Source organism: Triticum aestivum, chromosome 5A (assembly GCF_018294505.1).
Source record: "Triticum aestivum cultivar Chinese Spring chromosome 5A, IWGSC CS RefSeq v2.1, whole genome shotgun sequence".
Taxonomy (NCBI): Eukaryota; Viridiplantae; Streptophyta; class Magnoliopsida; order Poales; family Poaceae; genus Triticum; species Triticum aestivum.
Window position 1 is genome coordinate 126,479,817 of NC_057806.1, and position 25,118 is coordinate 126,504,934.

General features: G+C 46.3%; 2 protein-coding genes across 2 annotated transcripts; both read right to left on the reverse strand.

Moving 5' to 3' along the window:
- Positions 1 to 273: 273 nt before the first annotated feature.
- Positions 274 to 1,035, reverse strand: LOC123106697 (uncharacterized). Its single transcript, XM_044528787.1, has 2 exons — positions 912 to 1,035; positions 274 to 824 (listed from the first exon to the last, which is right to left on the reverse strand). Exons 1-2 carry the CDS (start codon positions 967 to 969, stop codon positions 484 to 486), a joined length of 399 nt encoding a protein of 132 aa, XP_044384722.1. The 5' UTR covers positions 970 to 1,035; the 3' UTR covers positions 274 to 483.
- Positions 1,036 to 5,454: 4,419 nt separating this feature from the next.
- LOC123102598 (uncharacterized) lies at positions 5,455 to 11,240 on the reverse strand. Its single transcript, XM_044524000.1, has 7 exons — positions 10,679 to 11,240; positions 8,991 to 9,182; positions 8,563 to 8,835; positions 7,529 to 7,631; positions 6,916 to 7,034; positions 6,636 to 6,803; positions 5,455 to 6,534 (listed from the first exon to the last, which is right to left on the reverse strand). Exons 1-7 carry the CDS (start codon positions 11,042 to 11,044, stop codon positions 5,923 to 5,925), a joined length of 1,833 nt encoding a protein of 610 aa, XP_044379935.1. The 5' UTR covers positions 11,045 to 11,240; the 3' UTR covers positions 5,455 to 5,922.
- Between the last annotated feature and the right edge of the window lie 13,878 nt (positions 11,241 to 25,118).

Below are 25,118 nucleotides of genomic sequence, written 5' to 3' on the forward strand. Positions count from 1 at the left end.
GACACAATAAATGGCTTCCACCCTAGTTGTATCATGCAAAAGTAAATACTGATGCGGCCTTTGCCCGAGCGGGCACAAAAGGTGCGACAGTGACATTTTACAGTGATATTACTGAAGCATATGTGGGTGCATCAATAGTTGTTGTCAAAGATGTCCAAGACCCAGCTTGCTTAGAAGCTTTGGCGTGTTGGGAAGGCTTTTCACTAGCGGAGATTTGAATCTCAGGAACATAGTGATCTCGGGGTGTTTATGGAGCAATCATCAGAGAGATTGGAGTATAAATCATCTTTTGACAGTTACCTTTTTATTCATGAGCGTACAAACTTTAATTTCAAGGCGCATAGCCTTGCAAAGGACACGTCGTCTTTAGGTACAGGACGCCATATTTGGCCTGGTCATTCCTACGACCCTATTTCTGTACCTTTAAACATTCTTACTTCCAAGTAATAAAGTTGCTTGTGTTTGTGTAATAAAAAGCTACGATCACACCAGGCACTCCGGCGAGGCGTTATCGAGGGTGAAGTCGAGCTGCGTCTTGGCGGCGTAGGTGAACATTATGGGCTTGCCGTTGAAGATCGGCCAGCCGCTGTTGATGAGGCAGTGCCCTTGCTTCCGGCTCAGCAGGCGGAGCTTGGTCGTGTCCGAGATCACCGCTTTCACCTCGCCGAGGTTGCAGTACATCACCACGCCCGCCTGCGCGCACGAGCACGTGTTCTCCACCGTCACGCTGTACTCCGGCACATTCAGGACCCGCCGCCCCGTCAACACCGACGAGACGCGGATGTCCTCCAGTTGGCACGGCCCGGCGTCGCCACTAGCATGACCTATGGACACATCAACGGCACATAAGATCCAAGGATCAGTGAGATTAAACTGCGACGACGACCAAGTATTATCTTGTTCTTGCGTACCTGTATGGAGAAGAGCTGCAACGAGGAGCAGGATCAGGATGCAGGCCTTGGACGCCATGGCTGAAGCTAAGAACGAGGTAGCTCAGGAGAAGCTTTGATGTGATGAAGATTGATTAGCGTAGCTTGGCCAGCTATATATAGAGCTCCCGGCTCGTGCATATAGAGATCCCGAGATGATATGCAATATCTTACCGGTGATATTTTTCATCTTGACGAAATTAAGGTCGTGAGCTTGTTCGGTAAGTAAATTATCTCCTACAGAATCGGTGCATTAATTCCTTCTATCTTCAGGGCTATTAGTGATCCTCCCGTTCGAAGAAATGATACTCTCTCCATAATTAACATGATCCCTCACGTCTAATGCTCGATGATAGTACTTCAGGTAATTAATGCGATTCACCCGTCCGAAGAATGACACTCTATAATTAACGTAACTAGTATAACGCCCGTGCGTTGCCACGGGCTCTTCAAAATTTATAATCAGTATCTTTCATTTATCATCCCCTCATATTGGGTGATTATGGGGTGCTCTAATTAGAAACACAACAATCAAATATTAGGAAATTTCACCGAACGAACAACAACGAATAATACGATATCTATCAAACGAATAAAATAAGGTCATATTTTTAGTCCGTCATGCACTTCTGTTGAAAAGTGACTATCCCTTTTAGAATCAACCCACTGTTTGCTCACACACAAAAAAAATACATCTCTAAAGTGGGGAACCGATCGGTGCCAAAAAGAACTCAAACTCCTATCCAATCTCGACTTCGTGCTCTTCCACTTCCATTGATAAAGATGGGACGTCAAGGGTTTCATCATGATGACCTCGAGCAGCCGCCGACATCCCTCCCCACATCTACCCCTACCCCCTGCTGCCGCTTGCACTGTCCTTGCTCCTCGAGGGAGCTAGGGACACAATGTTCTCTAGGATGGGCATGACCAGATCCACGAGGAGGCCACATTCTTCCATGAAAACCCAACCAAGCACACCACCCTCCGCAACCATCCAATCCCAGCCTAACAAAGTCAAGACCCGCCATCGATCCACAAATCAGGCTCGCCGCATCCAGGTTCACTGCAAGTCTGCGACGAGTCTGTAGTCGACATCTTGATTTTGGCTATCCCCACGGAAGAATCATCGGATCCTGCTTACTTTTACCATCACTTCGTCTCTTCCCAAGGCAGCGACACCACTCAGCCAATCACCACCACCGCTTGCGGCTTGCCTACATAAAATCATGAGAAATCTCCACGGCGGTGCTGTAAGATCACCTTGGCGACCTCGACAGTGACCGACTGGTCTAAGATCTAAGCTAGCCGCTCTTTGTAGAAACCAATAAAAGTAGGCATGTGACTCAGATTTGTTCTTTGGTGTGCATGCGTTTCTTGCTGCCCACCAGCTCTTGTCTACAACTCGCCTATCTCTGTACCAGCTCTTGGTCTACAACTCGCCTATCTCCATGCTTGAGACGACCAAGCTCGATGCGCAAGCCGCATACGTCTGCTAGAGCTATATCCAGGCCCTATGATTTTTGGATCACTGGCACTATGGGTGCCAGGACCGGAGTCGCCCTCATCCACCAAGTGGATCAAGGAGGTCCACCACCTAGACTCTACATCGCAACATTTTGTGTTTTCCTATAAAAAGTAAAGAACCTTCTCTAATAAACGTAAATATAACCTTTTGGTTTTATAGTCTCAACTTTCCTACACTTCAATACCAGAAGGATTTCTTGGTTTTATTTAATGACCTTCTTGAATGTCATTCACTTAGAAAGGTAGTAATACAATCTGTGATATTAAGGCAAACTATTAGTCATATTAAAGTGCAAAAGGCCCTATAGGAGTCAAAGCATGACTTTTATGGTTATACTGTAATTTGCAAGATCTGAGATTTATGCAAGTGTACAATTAGAGAAGAGCCTTTCATGTTTGATCAGCTTGCTAGGTGGTTATCACTAAGCATGTTGGAACGATGAGCATAACCTAACTTAGTTCAGTACGTGTTGCTGCAAATTAGTTCAGTACGTACGAAGCTGTTGCTAACTTCAATGCCTGGCTGTTGCAAGTTTCTAATGAAAAAGTACTTCAGGTCAAAGGTCAAGGAATATACACTTTTGTTATCATGGTTGTTTCCTTATAGTGAACGACTTTGATCACCACTTCAGCAGCTACTATCTATAAGAAGACATTAGCTAAGTAGATACAGGCAAAGAAAGCATGTAGGCAAAACCAGAATTAAAAACATCCTTCTCAATGGAGCTCGTGCAGTTCGGAAGACCCTAATCATCGATGAGGGACCCCTCCGATGGTAGCATGGCGTGACAATTGTCATCAATGACGACACCCAAAGTACCTTGCACAATCCATCGATCCAGTTCGGAACAATCAAGCACATACCTTGCAAAGTGATGTGGATCTGAAGCAGAGGTGGGAAGGTAAAGGCTCGGGTGAGGTGGAAGGAGACGTTGATATAGACGTGCACGCATGAGAATAAGGCGGTGCCCAGGATGGATCTCCATCGGAGGAGGCCGGATCCGCTGGGGAGGAGGTCGCTGTAGTACCTGCCATCTGTGCGATGGATCACGGGGCTGGCAGGCAGGGGGAGGGGATAGGAGGGAGTGGGTGGGCTAGAGCGCAGATGGCGGGTGCCCCCGACGACAGTTGGGAAGGATGGTGGAGGAGGTGGATGAGGATGGCGGCGGCGGCGTCTGCGGTTGTGCCTCGTCCGCAACCGTGCTGGTGGTGGTCGATGCGAGAGCCGGATGGCGTCGGCCAGAATCAGGCAGGGGCGACAAAGATTTAGAGGAGAGAGAGAATGGAGGCGATGATCGATGGGAGGAAGGGCCACCGGCGATTGGAGTGGCCTCAGATCCGCCCTTCGTGGCCGCCTATTTCATGGGACGAACACCCGTGCTCACCGTCGGGCTCGCCTTCGGCCGCTGCCTCGCCGACATTCACGACGTAGAGCCCCTTCCTCCGATCCCATTTGCCAGGGAGGCAGCGCCATCCTTCATCACAGAGAACGATTCCACACTGAGATCCCAACCAGATTGTGATTGCGCCTCCCCAAACCGCAGCGGCACATCCCACTCCATCAACGACCAACCTATATGAGGCGGAGGGTCAGTGTAGGACGCGAGCGCCGTCACCATGGACGTGGGGGACGCCGTAGGTGGGAAGGAGGCGACGACGGCGTCTGTGTCAGGAAGATCGCACGACGGCGGCGGCGTTTACTCGAGGGGATGAGAGGAGCTGCGTTTGGTGCCGGGTGGGTTCTTTGGTGCGTGTGGGGCTGGAGATTGTGATAGGTGATCAGGTGAGGGCGTGCCATACCTGGATCGATAGCCTTACCATACCTGGTAGTAATTTAAATTTATTACCATATTTGATATTTCCCGAGTTATGGCCTTACCATACCTGGATTGATAGCCTTTGGGGTAATTTAAATTTATTACCATATAATTATCATATTCAAAATTTCCTGAGTTATGACCTTACCATACCTGGATTGATTTATTACTATACGTGGATTAATTATGATTTATTACTATACGTGGGTAGCCTTACCATACCTGGTGGTAATTTAAATTTATTACCATATTCGATATTTCCCGAGTTATGGCCTTACCATACCTGGATTGATAGCCTTTGGGGTAATTTAAATTTATTACCATATAATTACCATATTCAAAATTTCCTGAGTTATGACCTTACCATACCTGGATTGATTTATTACTATATGTGGATTAATTATGATATATTACTATATGATTTATTACTATACGTGGATAGCCTTACCATACCTGGTGGTAATTTAAATTTATTACCATATTCGATATTTCCCGAGTTATGGCCTTACCATACCTGGATTGATAGCCTTTGGGGTAATTTAAATTTATTACCATATAATTACCATATTCAAAATTTCCTGAGTTATGACCTTACCATACCTGGATTGATTTATTACTATACATGGATTAATTATGATTTATTACTATATGATTTATTACTATACGTGGGTAGCCTTACCATACCTGGTGGTAATTTAAATTTATTACCATATTCGATATTTTCCGAGTTATGGCCTTACCATACCTGGATTGATAGCCTTTGGGGTAATTTAAATTTATTACCATATAATTACCATATTCAAAATTTCCTGAGTTATGACCTTACCATACCTGGATTGATTTATTACTATACGTGGATTAATTATGATTGATTACCATAAATACGTTGGATATTGCCGGTCAGACGAGAAAAGAGAAAAACCGGTGGGAGGGGCTGGTGGGAGGTGGGACGAAGAAAAACCGGTTGAAAATAAACCGGTTGAAAGTGGGGGGGGACTATTCAACCAATTCGTCCATTAGGAGTAGAGATCCTCCGTCCAACGGTAGATAACACTTTCCATAAATTAATGCATGGCTATTTAACATACATAGGTAAACTAATTAATTGCATGCAAATGTAGGTGAGGCAGAGATTAGGCAAGAGATAGACCTAGGTCCCAAAAATCCGCACCGGATCACTTGGATATATAGGAGGTTGAATAACCACACAAAGCTTCTAAATAGGTATTCAACTAAACTGTACATATATGATGAATACAATGATTACAGAAATCGAGCTAAAGAAAGCAGACAGTATGAAATGCATCACACACGATGAACAACCATCGAACACCGAAAAAAACAAGATCTGAAACAGATTCAGACAAATTGATGGATCTTAAACAGCTTCAGAACCAAATACCTTCTGAACAAACGGCATGGGTTAGCCAATCTAACTTATAGATGAATATTCACAGCCAAAAGCAACAACACTGCTGAATTACCGAAATCATCACTAGGCTTCTGCTCTTCGAGCTGATCCTGTTGATGGCACATCAACAGAACAAAGTCATACAGCTTCTGGATGCTAAGGTGCTAGCAAACAGAAGCAGATGCACTCTCTTCCCGTGATCTGTACAACAACTATTCTGTACATCAATGATCAGTCACTGCTACAACAAGTCCAGTTGGTCACTGTCCATGTCCTCCTTCGCAAGCTTCTCAATCAACAGCTCCATTGTCCTGATGTACTTGGGCATGTAATGTTCCCCTACCATGGACCTCCCCAGACGAATCTTGCTGTAGAGATGTCGAGGTGTCTCGTACAGGGTGACAACCTCCTCCTGGCTACCTTGCTCACTTGTGTTGGACTCTTCTGCAGCTGGCAATGCAACCATGTGCAGTATTCTTCCTGGAGGGTATAGCTGGAGGGGATCTTCAGAAGGGCTTGACGATGACGGCTCCATCTGCTTGTTGGTTAAGGATTCTCTGACCTGTCCTTCGCTTGAACTTTTCAGAGGTGATTTGATGTCCTCCTTGTCGGTATCTTCATTATCTAATGGTTGAAGGTTTAACTCCCCAAAAGAAATTGAGACTAACTCTGCATCAGCCGCTTCAGTGTCGTTTTTTTCAGTTTTCACATCAACATCAGTTTGATTTGTAATGTACCGAGTATGTTTTGCAGGATCAATAGTCCTCTTCCGTGCAGAAGAACATGACCAGCAAACAAGAGTAGAACGTTTCTTCGCAGCACAATTGACATCTTGTGAAGATCTGGTCTCAGCCTGGCAAATTCAGGTCATATGGCAAATAGTTCAGTAAGTAACAACAGTGTCCATCTGTTTCAAGAACTAGTGCTTGCAGCAATATATTTGTTATTATGTACCTCGGAAGTGGGAGGCTGAAGCATATCGACATCTACAACTTTAGATTTTGGATCTGATACGAAGGGTACATGAGATCGCACGAAGCTCACAGAGCGATTGACGAAACCTAAGAATCTAGTCTGTTGAATTTGTTCACGAAGTTCGTGCACCCATGATGATGCCATCACCTGCCATATTTGACTCCCAAAGATAAATATATGATATGTTTGACTAGGCAAAACAATTCACAGGAATATTTACTTCACGGTTTCCCACTTCAACTATCGTGCTGAGAGGTACCTCTGTACGGAGTTTGGCAGTCGAAACTCTACCAAGAGATGGCACTACATCATTTCTATTGACGATAGTCGTAATGAAGTCTTTACCCGACTCAGCCAAGTCCCATGTCATGCAAGCAGCTGGAAAATAGCAGTAGAAGTGTTAATATCTCACACCTACTGTGTGTGTAGATCACAAGTTTGCAGCATCAAGAAAGAACAATGAGTTCCTTGCAGATGTTGAAAGCTCATACTTCAACCCAGAGTTAATTTTCTTTTGGTTATCTACTCATAGTCCTTAGATATATAAATCAAAGGCTATCCTAAAAGAACGATTGTCATCATCATTAAGCATACATGTGAAATCATTGTTCTTTTTTGCCGCCGTTTGATTTTCACTACATGATTAACGCCGGATAGTTCCTTTTTTCTAAAAATGAATTGCAGGCCACATGCCTACAAATGCCAAAATATGAACACAAGAGACCTATCATGAGAAGTTACTATATTTGTGTAAGGAGCCGATACATATTTTTAGTGAGAGAAAATTAACAAACGGAAATAAAATGGTTTACTATTAACATATATAGTATTCAATTGCAAAACTTCTATACCCTTGGGGTCACAAGGCATACCTGGTCCAAATGCGATACATGTGGATGATAATAACTTGTCATTCTCACGCAGAATGTATGTCAATAATGCAGCGATACTGGCACCCATTGAATGCCCAATTATCTAGCATAACAAGATTGAGTTAGCAAATAGAATTAGAAAAAAGGTCTAGAAGTCTAGATGCAGTGCACAAGTACCAAACATCATATATTTCGATAAAAAGTGGATTAGCAGGAACTGCCAGAAAAGAAAATTAGATGGAAGATGCATAAAGAACAAAATTATCTAGTTTGTTTTTTTAGAAAATAAAATTATCTAGTTTGTAGGTTTGATAGATCTTAGAACACAAACATTTTATTTTCAAATGAACATTTTCATTTTTAGGGTCCACAAAATAGATGCGGTTTTGATAAAAATGCAGTGCCAAGTAAACTAAAATAGGCTTTAAATCTACTAAAATAAATTTGTAAGTATTACTTCGGGAGATAAAAAATGTTTGAGGTTTACTAGGTATCCAAAGCATATTATCATATTCATTAGCCCAAGTTATTACATTGCCAAGTGTTTTTTCCAGTGACTACATACTTGTGTAGAGTGTATGAGCCAGAAATGCACTGCTTACCTAAGGAAATTTGTTTCTCAGCACCGGAAAATCTTAAGAAATCAATAAGAGAATCTTCATTTTCCAAATACGTCACTGTTTTTAAATAAGCTTCACGCTCACAATTCCCTACCTCAACAGGATATTTGGTTGTTACAAGTTGCAGTTCATATATTCCAAAAGGTGTGTCATGGTCCACCTAGGAGAGAAGCCTTGTTTGGCAGTGCATCTCTGTCGGAAGTAGAGATCTCAGGAAATCTATAATCTGTGTCATATAGTAATGGCCAAATCGTTGATGATTACCACTTTTTTTGTCTGTTTTTTTAGAATAAAAATACCCTCTAATTGCAATCATCTTTCAAGAGCATGTTCTTTTGGCAATACATAATGCTTAATTTTCTGTAAGCAGAACATCAAAAGAGCATCTCTAGTCAGAAAACTGAAATATATTACCGTAATTCTGTGGTCCGGGAATTGCTCTACTGCTTTACTGAGGCAAGGAATGGCCTGATTTGCAATCCAGCGAGCCGCTGTAGCCATTCCACAATGCGCATACCCCAGCACTAGGTTGGATACACAGCCATCTTTAGCCACAACATGATGAAATGGAATGTCTGCTCCAGTTGCTGCTGTCAACCTTTCCTTAACACTAATAGCCCCCCGAATGAAAAGGAGAAAGCATTTGGAGTCTCTATCACGGACAACTGTGAAAGCAGGCTTCAGAAACTGCACAAAAGCACATAATTTCAACCCATTTGTCCTGATTTATAATCTGTACTAAATAGAACAGAAAAAATATCGGTTCAACAAGTTAAGTACAGTATGTAACAAAATCAGAGTACATAATGTAAAAAATGGAGTGTTGACTGGTACTTACGCACCCTCGCCTTAGATTTCTTAATAAGAACATCACTCTGATCAAATCCACCAAATTCCAAAAACACTTTGTATGGCTTCTTTGAGAAATACATGCATAACTTCATATATCTGAGTAATGAAATCAGCTCCTCTCTTGCCCCAGGCCCTCCCAATCGTACAGAATCACTCCCAGCATACTCATGCTGCAGATTACCCTGATAAAGTAAAACAGTACGTCATATGGATGTTAACATATGTACTACTTCACAAACATGAGCTGGTAAAAAAGGGAAGACCGACACAGAAATAGTGTATTCTTCTGATTCTTCGAGTGTAAAATATCTCAAGCAGCTAAAAGTGCCTAGCTGCTTTTCTTTAGATCTAATCTAACAACTGCTTCAGATCTAGCAATTGCTTTTCTTTAGATCGCTGGAGCTTAAATTAATTACAGTAGCTATCAGTGTTAGTGCTCTATTCCGTGCAGTATAAACAAATATCTTATTTAGACGGTGGAGTAGGATTTAAGGGGAAAGCTAAACCTTAGTAGCCCCAATGTAATGAAAACTAAGAATTTCTCTCGTCCAAAAGAAAAAAAAAAGAATTGCACGCTTTAAGTGAACCGATAGGAAAATCGAGGAAGCACTACCAAATATGGAGATCCAAATCTGAAGCTGAACAACTAATTACTTTAGCAATTCCTTTAAATCAAAGGGGGGGAAACCTAAAATAGGGGAGAAACAATAAATCATTAATTATTCATAGGAGAGGAACACTTTGACTTTTTGCAACCTAATCACCTTCAACGAATTAGACTGTTTATACAGGTTTTTCCAAATCCTGAACCAACTGGCTCACGTTGGTTTCTCCATTGTCCGTTCCTTCCCTAGATGCTTCACACCAGCAACGAAAGATGCACACACTTACTAGCAACAAATATCTTTCCTAGATGCTTCACAACTAGCAAAGCATCAATCCAACAAAGAAATAGGCATTGCATTTGATCAGCTAACATGTTAGTTTTAGTGATAATCATCATATGCTCCCAGCATCAACCAACTAAAATTTCCTTAATCTTATTATTGAGCAAGACAAGCATGACAACCCATAATACTGAGTCATTCACCTTCTAAACTAGGCTCTCTAGAAGTTAATAACTCCTACAAATGTTAGGATATATCTTAAGATTTCCAGGAGATCAACAAACCAAATCCCAACAATCATATAAGTACAAAACATCACGAAACATTTGCGATTGCTTCCTGCTACTCTTTTTTTTTCATCCAGGCACGTGTGGTAAGCTATATAAATATAAAATAAACCTCGGAACTAACGACGCTGTAAATCGTAAGAAAAAAACATACCGAATGAGAAATAACTTGCTAAGTATGGAAGTAATCAATTCACGGAAGAGAATATTTCGTTTCGTTTCTTTGCTTGCAAGCAAGCAAGCAAGATAAGAAAGCCGTTTTCTCGAAGGTAGAAAGGGGATAGATAATATTCTCCTTGTCCATGTGAAATGTGAATCCAAACAAGATCAAAGAGACGCCGACAATCTTGATCACCAAGAATCCCAAGGAAGCAACCAATCCCCTCCCCCGTACGCATCACCACAGCACCGCACCAAATAAATAAAGAAGAGAAAAATAAAATCTCGCGGGAGCAAACCAATTCTGGTCTACGGCAGCACTGGTGATCAGCACGTGCGGAGTACCTGCTGCCGCATGTAGTAGTTGATCCCGAAGGCGAGCTCCCCGAGGGACCACTTGCCGAGCGTCTGCCCGTAGGCGAACCGCACGGTCCGAGCGGCCCCCGTCACCGCCTCGCCCCACCCGTCCGGGGCCCGCTCCGGCCACCGACGCCCGCGCCTCGCGCGCCGCGCACGCCGCCTCCCCTGCGCCTCCTCCTGCCTCCGCTCCCTCTCTGCCGCGGCCTCCGAGACCGCGGAGGTTATCATCTCGTCCTCCATGGCGCCCCTGCCGCCAGCTGCCCCGTCGGCGTCCCCGCAGAGCCGCCCCGACAGCACCAGGTACACCAGCACCGCCGTGCCCGCCGCCGTCGCCATCCCCGGCGACCCCATCGGAGCACGGGGCGCTCCTGGCGCGCGCGAGAGAGGAGAGCTGCAGTCTCTGCAGAAGGGAGGCGGAGTCGCCGGGATTGGAGGCTGGAGGGCGCTGCTTCGGTTCGCGGGGGGGAACGGCTAAATTGGAGGGAGGGTGAGGATACAAGGTCGCTTTTGCCCCTGGGGTTTTTGCTTCAGCTCGGGCCGTGCGAGAGACAATTGTTTTACTCCTATATATAATACTTCTCCTTCTTTCTCTAAAAAAAATAATACTTCTCCTACAAGCACACCAACGACTGCTTTTTTATTCCCTTGCGAGAACACCAACAACTACTAGTTGTTGATGAAGTCTAGGACACTGGGCCACAGGTTAGACCCCAAGCTTAATTTTGAATCCAAGCCTCGCATCTGAATGTCTTCAAGCAATGGGCGGAGACTCCTTAAACAACACTGGACTGGATAGAGAAGCGAACTAAGCATTGGTTAGTTTTTTTTTTATGGTAGAACCGGTGCAGCCGAATTCAAGTATTAGATTTGCTATATGTGTGCTCGCATGCTTTTTGAATTTATTCCAGGCCATCCGCCGCTATTTTTTCAGTGGTATGACATGCATGTGGATTACAAGGTGCATCTAGCGACTTTGTCAATCTTAAGATCTAATCTCTCAATATCAAAATATAAGATGTTTTTATAGTTCAATTTAAATTGCAAAACTTCTTATATTTCGGTACAGAGGTAGTATCAATTTAATCTTTTGAGGGTGTTCATAGGGATAAACAAGTGTGCATGCGCGTGCGCATTCTTCCTTAATAGACTTGGTTCTCTTGTCGAGAGTTTCTTAGTGTGCACCAAATGATAAGGTCTCTTTTCCGTCCTACAAACTGAAAATGTTCAACTTGGTACTGCGATATCATCAAATCATCCAACAAAATCCAACAAAGCCTGGAAACTTTTTTGGTAGCGGTATTCGCCTCCAGTAGTTTTCTATGGGTGTTATGAACATCTTTGTGTGTACGGTGTTTGCAAAAGAAAAAAAATATAGGACAGAGAAGCGAAAGAGATAAAAAGAGCAAGGGTGCATACCTATGTGTATCCATTCTTTGTCAAATGGTCATACGAAAAATCTTAAGAAACTCTTATAACATCGATGCCAAACCAGTCATCCTGCCAAAAAAATGTGCGTGACATATATGCATAGAATAGATAATCCATCTTAATTGGAAATGAAAAATAAAATAGTTGGAACCATTGTGAAGGTAAATTTACCTTATTTTTCCGTGGAAGCATTTTCACCATGTTTAAATGGAGCAAAGTTCTATGTACTTTTACCTCGCAATATTAAACATCCTAGGGACTTCGTTGATTCAAAAGAATATTTGGAGGATTTCTTTTATATAATACTTATCCTTTTTATAACCTTTTTATAAACATTTCATTGGGGTGATTGAACTAGACCTAAAACCCTAGCCCGACATGCTTGCAAAAGTGTGACCTAAAACTTCAAGCCCGAGCCTTGGCCAAAAAGTGTAAAAATCTTTTTTCTAAATTTCTAAATACCATTTTAATTATTTCAGAGTTTAACTAGCATTATTTTCCAATAAAACATTGTATACTAGTAACTTTTTGTGCTTCTGGGCTGGGCTTGGGTCATATTAGGCCAAAAGCCTAAGTGGTTCTAAAAAACCTTTGACCTAAGATAGAACACTTTGATGCAATTTTCTGTAAAACTCGGTGATGTAGAATTTAAGAGGGCGTGTAATTGCAATGTTATGAATTTTTTTACCATGTAAATATTTTTTCAAAACTAAAACACACAAATTGTTTATCCTCCAAATAAAAAATATTCTAATTTTGTCACCCGCCAAAAAAAAGAAGACTGATTTTGTGTCTTTTGGGGCTATTTTTGTACTATGTGCCCAAACTACTGGGCTCATGAATTTGGTTCCTCTTGATTGACGAGTTGAATTAGCAACCTGCTCAACCCCCGCTGTTATTGTTGTCTTAGGTAAGTAATGATAAACTTTTAACTAACATTTTTTGAAAGAAGGCAGAAAATTTATCATCTTCATTAATTAAGAAGAGGAGTAGACATGGTTCCGCCAAGCCGCCAAACAAGGCAAAACTTTTAACTAACCTCATTTAACTTAGCTCTCCATAGCTTTTGCTTGTAGAGTTGCTAATCAATCCTAATCTTAATATAATGTCACAATCATTCCTGTTTTTTTCTTAAGCTCATGATGCTAATTAGATAAACCCTGCCATTGAGCTGGCCCTGCTAGCTAAGATGCACCTGATTAGTCGCAAAGCATGTATTGCTTTTAAATTGCGCCAACAATAATACTGTTTCCGGATGGAGTTGATTCTCATTGATTGATTACATATATTGGACCGCTCAACTCAGTGATTAACTAATGAAAGCACAATAATTTTATTAGCTTAAATTCGACAAAAATACAGCCATGTCTTAAGGCAGCTTGCACTGTAATTTCTGTTGTGTCCGAAAACATTGTTTGGACTTGAACTAGCCCCGCCAACCAAACATAGGATACTTTTTAAATCTGAGTTTTGGATTTCTTGGCAAGGTCACTTTGGTCATTTTCAACGGCAGGAGAATGCTGGCTGCCGCCTGCAGCTCCTAAAAGCGCCGGAGGCGAGCCAGTGATTCGCTTGGGAGAATATGGGAAGGCATATGCATGGAAGCTCTCCGATGGCGTGACCCCACACCATGCTGAAGTGAGAGAGGATAGCACAACACAGCTTAATTTAATTAACGAAGTGATTTTGAGCAGATCAACCTGCGATCGATTCTGTGAAAGAAATGGCAGCAGATGAGCAGAAGCAAGCTCAATTGTGGCGGCAAGGTATAACCTGAAGGAATCGTGTATATTCTTTCGGTATCTCCGTGTTTTTATGCCTGGATATTCCATCCTTGCAGGCTTGGATTTGAATCCCTAATGATTTGATTTTTCCGTGCAGGGAAGGGTTATCGAAGAAGTATGGATTGATCTCCGGGACAAACGTCTACTTCGATACTGATGCAGTGCGAATGCGCGTGAAAAAAAAGCCCCTGAGGTCCTCTCCTCCATCCCGCGTCGCTCCTGCGTGGCGACGGCAAGGAAACCCTAGATCGCGCCACCAGCTCCCCTCCCCTCCTCCCTCCTCGTCCCTCGCCGCCGCCAGGGGGGCCGGCCGGGCAAAGGCCGGTCGGCGCCAACGGCGGCGGGGCATCCTTGTCCTCCCACACGGTGGGGTTGGCGCGGGTCAACACCTCGGGCCGGGGCGTGGCGCTGACGCTGGGCACCACGACGGTTCGTCTGCAGCAGCGGCGCGACGGGCGGCGCGGTGGCGGTGTGTGCCTGGGACGGCGGCGGCCGTCCGCCGTCCTTCTCCTCCGACGGCAAGGGTTGTGGTTGGCACAGGTCGCGGGCGGCTGCCTCTTCTCCGGCGTGGGCTGGCGGAGGTGGCGGCGCGTCGGCGGTATGTTCGACCCCCTCCTCTACAGCAGTCGTGGTGCATGAACCGGCTGCTGGTGGCGGCTCCTCTTGTGCTCTGGTTCGACTCGGCTAGCCAGGGGGTGGCATGGGCGCCGTGAGGGGGGAGGCAGGGGTGCCTCCCGGACTCGCCGGGATTTGGAGGTGCCAGATCGGGCGTCTTGGGTGGCTACAGCACGGCTGGCGGTCGGCGTTTCCCCTGCTCAGATCTAGCTGCCGGCCACTCCTCCAAAGGAGCTTATTTGGGGTGGAAAGAGGGGTCTTTGCTGCCCCTTCACTGGTTGATGATGTCGGTGTGCGGCGGCGGCGGTCGAGGGGTGGTCTCGGATGCCGGGGCGGCGGCCTTGGTGGTGGGAGACACGATGCTCGTGGGCGGAGCTCGCGGCTCGGATGTTGGCCGGTTACCATGGTCGTGCAGGCGGCGTGGTAACTTGGGTACGACGGTCGGTGGCGATGGTTCTGCAGCGTGCTTGCGGCACTCCGTCTCGGAGGCGAAGAGGGCTTACCGGGTGAAAACCCTCTCTGGCTTTGCCAGGTCGGCGGCGGCGTCGCCTACGGACGTCGTCTCCTTCTTGAAGGCGTCGTCGTGGTTCCTCTTCTTCCTCTGTGTTGCTCTGAGGGAAACCTCGATCCCTTGATCGGGCGGCGATGGTACTTAGGTGCCATAACCTTGTTGAAGGCTCCGCCTTGAAGTAATCGGTTCGTCATGCACAACTTCGGCTCTTCGTTGTGATTCGTTCACGGTTGAGGCCTCCGGCAACTTCAAGCGGGGCTCTCTCTTCCTTCCTGTAGATGGCTTCGAGTTGTGTGGGGCGGTGTAGCTGATTCTCAACATTCTTGTATCTTGCCCTCTATGTGTTGGTGTGGAGTTGTATGAGGTTGGTTGTAACTGAATCGTTGTTTTATATATAAAGCGAGACGAAAGCCTTTTTCAGTATGTGCGTGCGTGTCAATGCCTTATCTCTTATAACGGTTAATTAGGCCGGAAGGCTTGTACGGGCACATTTTGAATATAGTACACAGAAACGCCGACACATTATTTTGAGGTTGACGAGATCATTAGAAACGTCTCAACATCTCTTTTCACTGGACAACTATTGTCAGACAGTTTGTAATAAATCCAGAAAAATACAAACACCAATGCTAAGTTGGAACTTTAACTCTGATGGGCTGATTTTACAAAATAATCTAACCATCCGAGCTAGGCTCATTCCGCGCTTGTACGGACACCTTGATAGTATTGTTAAATATAAGTTCTTTTTGTGTGATGCTGTCAGGACAAGAATTTTTGAAACATGGTTCCACGCACCCATTTGAATAGTAAAATAAAAAATACCAGAAAAAATCTGATTTTTTTTCTGAAACATACATAGCCGGCTGGTGTGCTTGTTTATAAAGTTTCACGAAGAAATGATATCCATGATAATCTGGGCAAAAATGAAGAAAAATGAAGCTATATTAAAAAACATTGTTTAGTAAATGGTAATGTCCTAATTGTATTTCTTTACTAAGAGTACCATAAGTGTTAATCTTCACGGAACTTTGCATGTGAATAGAATGATATACCAAATTTGATACCTCAAAATTTCAGGTTTTTTAAAAATTTCATAGTATTTTGAATTTACTATTCGCATAGGTACACATGGAAGCGTGTTTTTTTTTAAAGATCCAGCACTGCTGGCTTTTCATTGATTAAGCAGGGAGCATGCGGAAAAAAAATTCATGATCAAGTGATCATGGTGGGGGTTACAGAGTTGACGCCACTAGAGGGGTCACCATTTGCCTAAAAATTGAACAGAGATCAGCCTGGGTCACCAAGTGGTGTTTCCAGGCATTTGGCTCCGGCAAGCCTCTAGGAATCCATGTCTTGCCTGATTGCTGCAAGGATTTCAGCACTCTGACGCTGGCGATCTCTGAAGGTTCTTGCATTCCTCTCCAGCCAAATATGCCAGGCCACCAACATCATTGTAGACTGCACCCTTTTCCTGTTTGCCGTTCCTGCTGCGCGCATGGCTCGTCTGAACCGTTGCTTTGACGATCCCGGAGGCCCATTTGGAGCGGCTAAGATACTGGCGCACCCCGGGAGGGAGGCAACCTTTCGCCAAATTTCCTGAGACAGTGGGCACTCCCAGAGCAGATGAACTGATGATTCAAGGCTTCGCATGCACAGCCGACAGAAGTAGCCATTTACCCATCCCCTCCTCTGCAATCTTTCGTTGCACCATAGCCTATCCTGGAGCAGCAGCCAACAGAAGAACTTCACCTTGGCAGGGGCCCAAGCTTCCCATAGGAGAGCCTTGTTGTCCGTCTATTGAGTCTCCGCGAATTGGACCTTGTATGCCGAGCCTGCTGAGTATTTCCCGGAGGCGTCAAAAATCCATCTGATGGTGTCTTGGGTCCCTGCTTGCAACAGCGTGTTTGCACCTGCAATGACGCGCCACATGAGAAGGAAGCTTGTAGCGATGTCGTCGTAGCCTCGATGTCGCAGATCCTGAATCCATGAGTCATTATGCAGCGCAGCCGCCACCGTTTTCTGTTTTCCTCTCGATCTTTTGAACAGGTCGGGGAACAAGGCGGCCAACGGTGGCGAGGTGAGCCAGGTGGAGCTCCAAAAAGAGGCCGTCTTCCCGTCGCCGAGGGTCACCGTTGTGGCAGCAGCAAACAGAGTCGTGTCTTGCTGATTGCATGGCAGCTTAGTGCCTGCCCACGGGCGTTCTTGGTGGTGCCAGGCAAGCCATAGCCAGCGCAACCGGAGGGCTCTGGAGAATTTGCTCAAGTTGTGGATTCCCAATCCCCCTTTTTCCGTTGGCGAGCAAACCGTCGTCCAGTTGACCTTGCATTTTCCTCCGGCGAGGTCATCATCCTGTGCCCAGAGAAAGCGCCACCTTGCTTTGTCAACTTCCTTGAAGAATTTTTTCGGCGCTCGTAACACGGACAGGGCAAAAGTGGGGATTGCCGTGAGAACACAACGGACTAACACCCTTCTTCCAGCAATTGATATTAACTTGCCCTTCCAGCCGGCCAGCCTAACTCTTGTCCTATCAAGTACAAACTGCAGATGCACAAGTCGTAGTCGTCCCAGCCTGATCGGAAGACCAAGGTATGTTATTGGGAAAGGCCTGATTTGCCCTCCAAAACTCTGCAGAATGAGATCCAGGTCCAGCTCATCGCATCTGATGGGGCTTATTGAGGATTTTGCTTGGTTGAGGTGCAGGCCAGAGGCGTCACCGAACAGCTTAAGGAGTTGTAGCAGCTTGTCAATTTCCGCCTTGTCTGGGTTTGCAAATATTATTGCATCATCTGCATATAGACTGACTCTGAGCTTTACATCTCTGCCCGGCAATGGTGCAATGATCCCATCAGCGGCCGCCTTGGAGATGAGACGATGAAGGGGGTCAATAGCCAAGATGAACAGCAGAGGGGACAACGGATCGCCCTGCCTTAGGCCTTTCTTGTGTTTGATCTGGGCACCCGGGATGCCATTTAGCATGAAAGTAGAAGAGGAGGAGGAAAGCAGGAGGGCAATCCAGTCCCTCCACCTGGCGCTGAAGCCCAAGACTGCGAGGAGTTCCAAATGTATTCTCAGGACACGGAGTCGAAGGCTCGAGCAATATCCAACTTGATCAGGAGGGCAGCCTTCTTCTTGCGGTGCAGGGACCGGACACAATTTTGGACATAAAGGAAGTTGTCTTGCAGGCATCTTGATTTCATGAAAGCACTTGGGCTGGCGAAATGAGTGCGTCCATAACCGTTGAAAGGCGCATGGATAAAACCTTTGCAATAAGCTTAGGGATCGAGTTAATCAGACTAATCGGCCTGAAGTCTCCAACTCTTTCAGCCCCATCTTTCTTTGGCAGCAGCGCCACTAGAGCATCGTTTATGCGCTCAAAGTTTGCTCCAGATAAGCTGTGAAACTGCTGGAACATGGTCATAACATCGCCCTTGATTATGTCCCAGCAAGAGCGGTAGAAAACTCCATTAAAACCATCAGGACCTGGCGCCTTCTCGCTTGGGGAGGCAAGCACGGCAGCCCACACTTCCTCCTCCGTGAAGGGATTATCCAGCCCTGCTGCCGCCACCCTTGGGAGTCCCAGCTCTTGCCAGTTCAAGGTGCAGGATCGCTGCTCTTTTGTGCCCAGGATGGAGTGGAAATGATCTTGTATAATCTCTGCCTTGTCGTCATGCTCCGTTGCAAGGGTTGTGTCAGTGCGGAGATGGTGGATGAAGTTCTTCCTCTTTCGCGAGTTGATCTTGGCGTTGAAAAAGGACGTGTTTGCGTCGCCGGCCCGCAGCCAAGTGACCCGTGACGCCTGTCTTCTTCGTGCCCGCTCCACCGCTGCAAGTCCAAGCACCCGTTGCTTAAGCAGTTTTCTGAATCTGAACTCTTGTGGCGTCAGCTATCGCGTCTCCATGGCAATATCAAATATGAGGATAAGCTCATTTGCCATATGGAACTGCACTTTGGCATCACTGAAGATGGTCTTGCTCCACAGCTTGAGGTCGTTTGCCACTCTTTCCATCTTTGTTTTGATTCTGGCAAACGCGCAGGTCTGGTTTACTGGGTGGTGCCAAGCTCGTTGCACTGTTTCTCTGAAGTGGGGGAATTTGGGCCAGAATCCCTCGAACCTGAACCTTGCCCGGGTTGGGGGAGTTGTCACACTAGCGAGCATCAGGGGGCAGTGATCGGAGCAGGAGGATGATGCAGCCATCAACATGTATGATGGGAAGAGGGCTTCCCACGCCGTGTTGGCGAAGAATTTGTCGATGCTAACTAACGTCGGCGACTCCCGCTCGTTACTCCACGTGAAACGCCTATTTTTGCACTTAATCTCTCTAAGAGATGCTGAATCTATAGCCCTTCTAAACCTACCCATGATTCTTCTATTGAGGTTTAGGTTGCTTTTGTCCCTAGCCTCGTAGATGACATTAAAATCGCCGTTGATTAGCCACGGGGATCCTCCGGGCGGTGCACTTCTAACCAATTCTTGCAGAAAATCCTCCTTTCTAGCGTCGTCCGTTGGGCCGTAGACAGTGGTAAGGAAAAAGCGCTTATTTGTGCTAAGCACGGTGACCTGGGCCGTGATGCTAAATTCACCTATCGCCTGTGAAACTACTGAGATGATATTCCTATTCCAGAAGATTGCTGCGCCGCCGCAGGTTCCAATCGCTGGAAGGACAATGCAGTCCTGAAGTGTGTTGCCTCCTATATCTAACACCATCTGCTGCGACCAAATATCTATTTTGGTCTCCTGCATACACAGGATGGCTGTTCTATGTGATGCTGCAATCTCGCGGACCGATTCTCTCTTTGCAGACATGTTTAGACCCCTAACATTCCAGGAAACAATACTGCAGTTCGTACTACTCATGGGGCACAAGGATTTTTCTCCAGGAGCAAATCTTGACTACTAAGATTGAGATACACCACCTTACAATCAGGGCTCGCCGGCGGCCACCAATAGGCCCTAACTCCCGCCGGCAGAGAAACACCACCGCCATCCTAGCACTACGAAGCAATCCTAACTCGAGCCGGCTTAAGGCCAGCCGCCCACCTTGGTATTTTCAGTCAACCTGGGCATCCGAGTATTTCAGATTTTTTTGGTTCGGTTAATTCGGTTTGTGGGTAATTCAAGTTTACAAAAATGAGAATCAAATATGCCTTTGCCTACACAGATGACCGAACCTGTATAGACCCAAAAAATCGTTTGGTTCTTTCGGGCACCCAAAAAACTCGTCGGAGGAGGGTCGAGGCAGGCAACGACGCCGTGGCAGTCACCTTGCTAGCGATGCAGGTCGGTTCGGGTTCGGGTTTTCGTTTTGAGTACCCCAATGCCCTGGAGCCAATAGGTTTCTCGTCATGTGACGAGATTTGTGAAAATGGACGAAACAGACTTTTTTTAAAACTTCAACACAAAATGACCTCAATCTAAAAATATTTCCAAAACTAGCCCTTCTGCATGACGTCCGGGGCTAGGGCGCCATGCTACATACCATAACGCCTCGGGTTAGGGCATCATACTATTTGGCATGACGCCCTAGCCAGGGGCACCAAGCTACACGTCGCTACCATGGCGCCCTAACCCGGGGCGTCATGCTATCTATCATGGCGCCCAAGCCCTGGGCGTCATGCGAAAAGGGGTCAATTTGTGAAATATTTTCTGATCGGGGTCATTTTATGTTAAAGTTTCAGAAAAAGACCAGTTTCATCGATTTTCACGTGAGATTCAGTGTCAGGTACTTTAGAGCTATGCAAGGGTTCAATGACGACGATTGCGGCTTCAGGACGCTGGTCATTAAAAGCACGTGTACGAAGACTTTTTGGTTGTCATCAACAAAGTCGAGCTGGTTTTAGGGTAGCGGCGACAGTGGCGGCTCATTCTGAGGGCAGTAGTGGCCGCTCGGTGGTCTCGGAATCTTGACGTAATATTTATAATGTTTAAAATGCTTTTTCGATGAACTTTTATAATAAGTCTCGTCCTTCCCGCAAAAGAAATTCTATGAAATTCGGTTGAATCACATGAGCCCTAGTTCTGCAAGTGAAGACACTTAGCAGACATGCACCGTCGGAGAGAGAAAAAGGCAGACATGTAGGCGTGCCTGACATGATGACACCACTGCTTATATCGGGGATTGCCGGCGGGCGGGGGCAACGATGTTTGCTTTGCCAGCAAATTATGACGGGGATAATCTCATCTCCTGTCACTTCCTCAGTCCGCTGTCTTAAACTGTAAGCTGGAATTCCGGTCGGCCAAGTGGAATTGAAGGGCTAGTTGAAGATGCTTTCTGAACATCAATAGAAAAATGCTTTTCTGAACTGTCGCAGAAAAGAAATAGTCCCAAATGCGTGCATAGTCAAGAAAGGAGATTTCGGTCATGCCCTATGCTGCTGGCACACATACATAAGGGGCTCATGCATGCGGTGAAATGCAGTGGGACTAGCGACTAGCATGCTAATCGTACACCGTCGAATAAAACAATAGTGTTAAGTACGTACGTTTTGGGCCGCCCATGTGCAATACTGTTCAGCGCGGCTGCATGCGTGCTTGCTAGTCAGTTTTTCATAGTTCTTCCGCGGTTGGTGCTCGTCGGCCCCTCATATCTTGTGCTCGATATCCATATGTATCTCAAATCTGTACTCTCAAATCTATGCAAATTCATGCACGTAGATTATACACGTTTTTTTTAAAGATCCAGCTTTCCGCTGGCTTTTCATTGATAAGCAGGAAGCAGTGGGAAGAACAGAAGGCGGTGGTTGGATCCAGTAGATCCGAGGGCTTGCCACAGACCGGCAATCCTCAAACGACAAAAAACCTAGGATTTACATTTCATGGTGGTTCCCCGAAGGGGCTCTCAATGCAGGTGGCACCCGCGACTCGCCATAGCTCAATGCAGTCCTTAATCCTCCTAATGATGTTGGAGACACTTGGGATGCTTTTCCTGAAGGTGGCGTTGTTCCGTTCCTGCCATATCTCCCAGCATACGAGCAACAGAAGTGTGTTGGTGCCTTTGCGCCATCTGGGTGCGGACCTGTCCAGGGCGGCCAGGGCAATGGAGGAATGCCGAAGATCTTGCCATCTCTCATCTGGAGCCAGTGATGCGCAGCCCGTCCATGAGCTGATTGTTTCCCAAACTCTCTTTGCCATTGGGCATTCCCAAAACAGATGCTTTGAGGATTCAAGGCTTCGAGTGCACAATTGGCAGAAGTGCTCATTTTCAACCGCGGCGCTGAAGTCTGTCGTTGCACACAGCCTGTTCTGTAGCATGAGCCATGCAAACATCTTGATCTTCCCAGGGGCCTAAGCTTTCCATATGATCTTGCCGAAACACGAAGACGTCATGCCCCGAAATTGCAACTAATAAGCAGATCTTGCGGAGTATTTGCCCGTCCGCTCGAGGATCCATCTGATGGAGTCGGGGGTGCCCGCACGCAGATCGCCAACAGCGCCATGAAGCCGCCTATGCAAAACTAGGACGTTGTGGATCAGATCTTCAGTATGGCCATGGGCAAGGTCTCCGATCTAGGTGTCGTCCACGAGGGCGTCTTTTACCGTCATGTTCTTTCTCCGGGCATGCAGGGCCAGGCGCGGGAATTGCTGGGCGAGCGTGACCGGCCCCATCCAGTGGGAGTGCCAGAAGGACGCCGACGCGCCGTCCCCAATGCTGATCGAGGTTGTTGTAGTGAAGAGGGAGAGGTCGGCGGCGTTGCATGGCAGATCTGAGCCCACCCATGGTCGATCAGGGTGGCGCCATGCGAGCCAGGGCCAGCGCAGGCGAAGAGCTCGGCCAAAACGCGATAGGTCAGGGATTCCCAAGCCCCCATTTTCCATTGGTGTGCAGACCGCTGCCCAGCTTACTTTGCAGCTAGTGCCGGAGATCTCCTCGTCTTGCTTCCAAAGGAAACGGCGTCGGCACTTGTCTATTTCTTTGAGGATCTTCTTGGGCACCCTCAGCACGGTAACCGCAAAAGTAGGCATGGCGCTGAGGACACAGCGGACCAGCACGCGTCGCCCCACGATGTGGATTAGGTTTCTCTTCCAACCCGCCAGCCGGGCCTTGATTCTATCAATGATGAACTGTAGATGCACGAGCGGAAGCCGGCCGGTGATGAGCGGTAGACCAAGGTATTTGATCGGGAACGGGGCGATTGAGCCGCCAAAATTGTGCAATACATCAGCTAGGTCTAGGTCGTTGCAGCTGATCGGCGAGGCCGTGGATTTTGCGGTGTTTATGCATAGCCCCATGGCGCGTCCGAATTGGCATAGGATGCTCAGTAAGGAGTCGACCTCCTGGCGGATTGGGTTGACGAAGACAACTGTGTCGTCGGCGTAGATACTAACCCTGAGCTTCAACTCGCGGCCTGGTATTTGCTGTAGGAGTTGTTGCTCGACCGCCTCCGCCAGCAGGTGGTGCAGTGGGTCTATGGCGAGAATGAAGAGGAACGGCGAGAGTGATGTCTACTACACAACCTTCTTCTTGTAGACGTTGTTGAGCCTCCAAGTGCAGAGGTTTGTAGGACAGTAGCAAATTTCCCTTAAGTGGATGACCTAAGGTTTATCAATCCGTAGGAGGCGTAGGATGAAGATGGTCTCTCTCAAGCAACCTTGCAACCAAATAACAAAGAGTCTCTTGTGTCCCCAACACACCCAATACAATGATAAATTGTATAGGTGCACTAGTTCGGCGAAGAGATGGTGATACAAGTGCAATATAGATAGTAGATAAATGTATTTGTAATCTGAAATTATAAAACAGCAAGGTAATTAATGATAAAAATGAGCATAAACGGTATTGCAATGTGTTGAAACAAGGCCTAGGGTTCATACTTTCGCTAGCGCAAGTTCCCTCAATAATACTAACATAATTGGATCACATAACTATCCCTCAACATGCAACAAAGAGTCATTCCAAAGTCATTAATAGCGGAGAACGAACGAAGAGATTATGGTAGGGTACGAAACCACCTCAAAGTTATTCTTTCCAATCAATCCGCTGGGCTATTCCTATAAGTGTCACAAACAGCCCTAGAGTTCGTACTAGAATAACATCTTAAGACACAAATCAACCAAAACCCTAATGTCACCTAGATACTCCAATGTCACCTCAAGTATCCGTGGGTATGATTATATGATATGCATCACACAATCTCAGATTCATCTATTCAACCAACACATAGGACCTCAAAGAGTGCCCCAAAGTTTCTACCGGAGAATCACGACGAAAACGTGTGCCAACCCCTATGCATAGGTTCATGAGCGGAACCCGCAAGTTGATCACCAAAACATACATCAAGTGAATCACGTGGTATCCCATTGTCACCACAGATACGCACGGCAAGACATACATCAAGTGTTCTCAAATCTTTAAAGACTCAATCCGATAAGATAACTTCAAAGGGGAAACTCAATTCATTACAAGAGAGTAGAGGGGGGAGAAAACATCATAGGATCCAAATATAATAGCAAAGCTCGCGATACATCAAGATCGTATCACCTCAAGAACACGAGAGAGAGAGAGATCAAACACATAGCTACTGGTGCATACCCTTAGCCCCGAGGGAGAACTACTCCCTCCTCGTCATGGAGAGCACCGGGATGATGAAGATGGCCACCGAAGAGGGATTGCCCCCTCCGGCAGGGTGCCGGAACGGGTCTAGATTGGCTCTCGGTGGCTACAGAGGCTTCTGGCGGCGGAACTCCCGATCTATTGTGCTCTCTGGTGTTTTTAGGGTATATGGAGATATATAGGCTGAAGAAGTATGTCAGGGGGGCCACGAGGGGCTCACGAGGGTGGAGGGCGCGCCCAGGGGGTGGGCGCGCCCCCCTGCCTCGTGGCCTCCTCGTAGAGCCCCGACGTGCACTCCAAGTCTTCTGGGCTTCTTTCCTTCCAAAAATGAGTTCCGTGAAGTTTCAGGTCAATTGGACTCCGTTTGATTTTCCTTTTCCTCGAAACCCTAAAAGAGGGTAAAACCAGAAACTGGCACCGGGCTCTGGGTTAATAGGTTAGTCCCAAAAATGATATAAAAGTGTATAATAAAGCCCATAAACATTCAAAACAGTAGGTAATATAGCATGGAGCAATCAAAAATTATAGATACATTGAAG

Excerpts from the sequence above, each read along its gene's own strand:
- LOC123106697 (XM_044528787.1), bottom strand. The coding sequence starts at position 969 with ATGGCGTCCAAGGCCTGCATCCTGATCCTGCTCCTCGTTGCAGCTCTT. Across the intron at positions 825-911 it reads TGCAGCTCTTCTCCATACAG|GTCATGCTAGTGGCGACGCC; the intron begins GTACGCAAGAAC and ends ATGTGTCCATAG.
- LOC123102598 (XM_044524000.1), bottom strand. The coding sequence starts at position 11,044 with ATGGGGTCGCCGGGGATGGCGACGGCGGCGGGCACGGCGGTGCTGGTG. Across the intron at positions 7,632-8,562 it reads TCCCGGACCACAGAATTACG|ATAATTGGGCATTCAATGGG; the intron begins GTAATATATTTC and ends TTGTTATGCTAG. Across the intron at positions 6,535-6,635 it reads TTCAGCCTCCCACTTCCGAG|GCTGAGACCAGATCTTCACA; the intron begins GTACATAATAAC and ends TGAATTTGCCAG.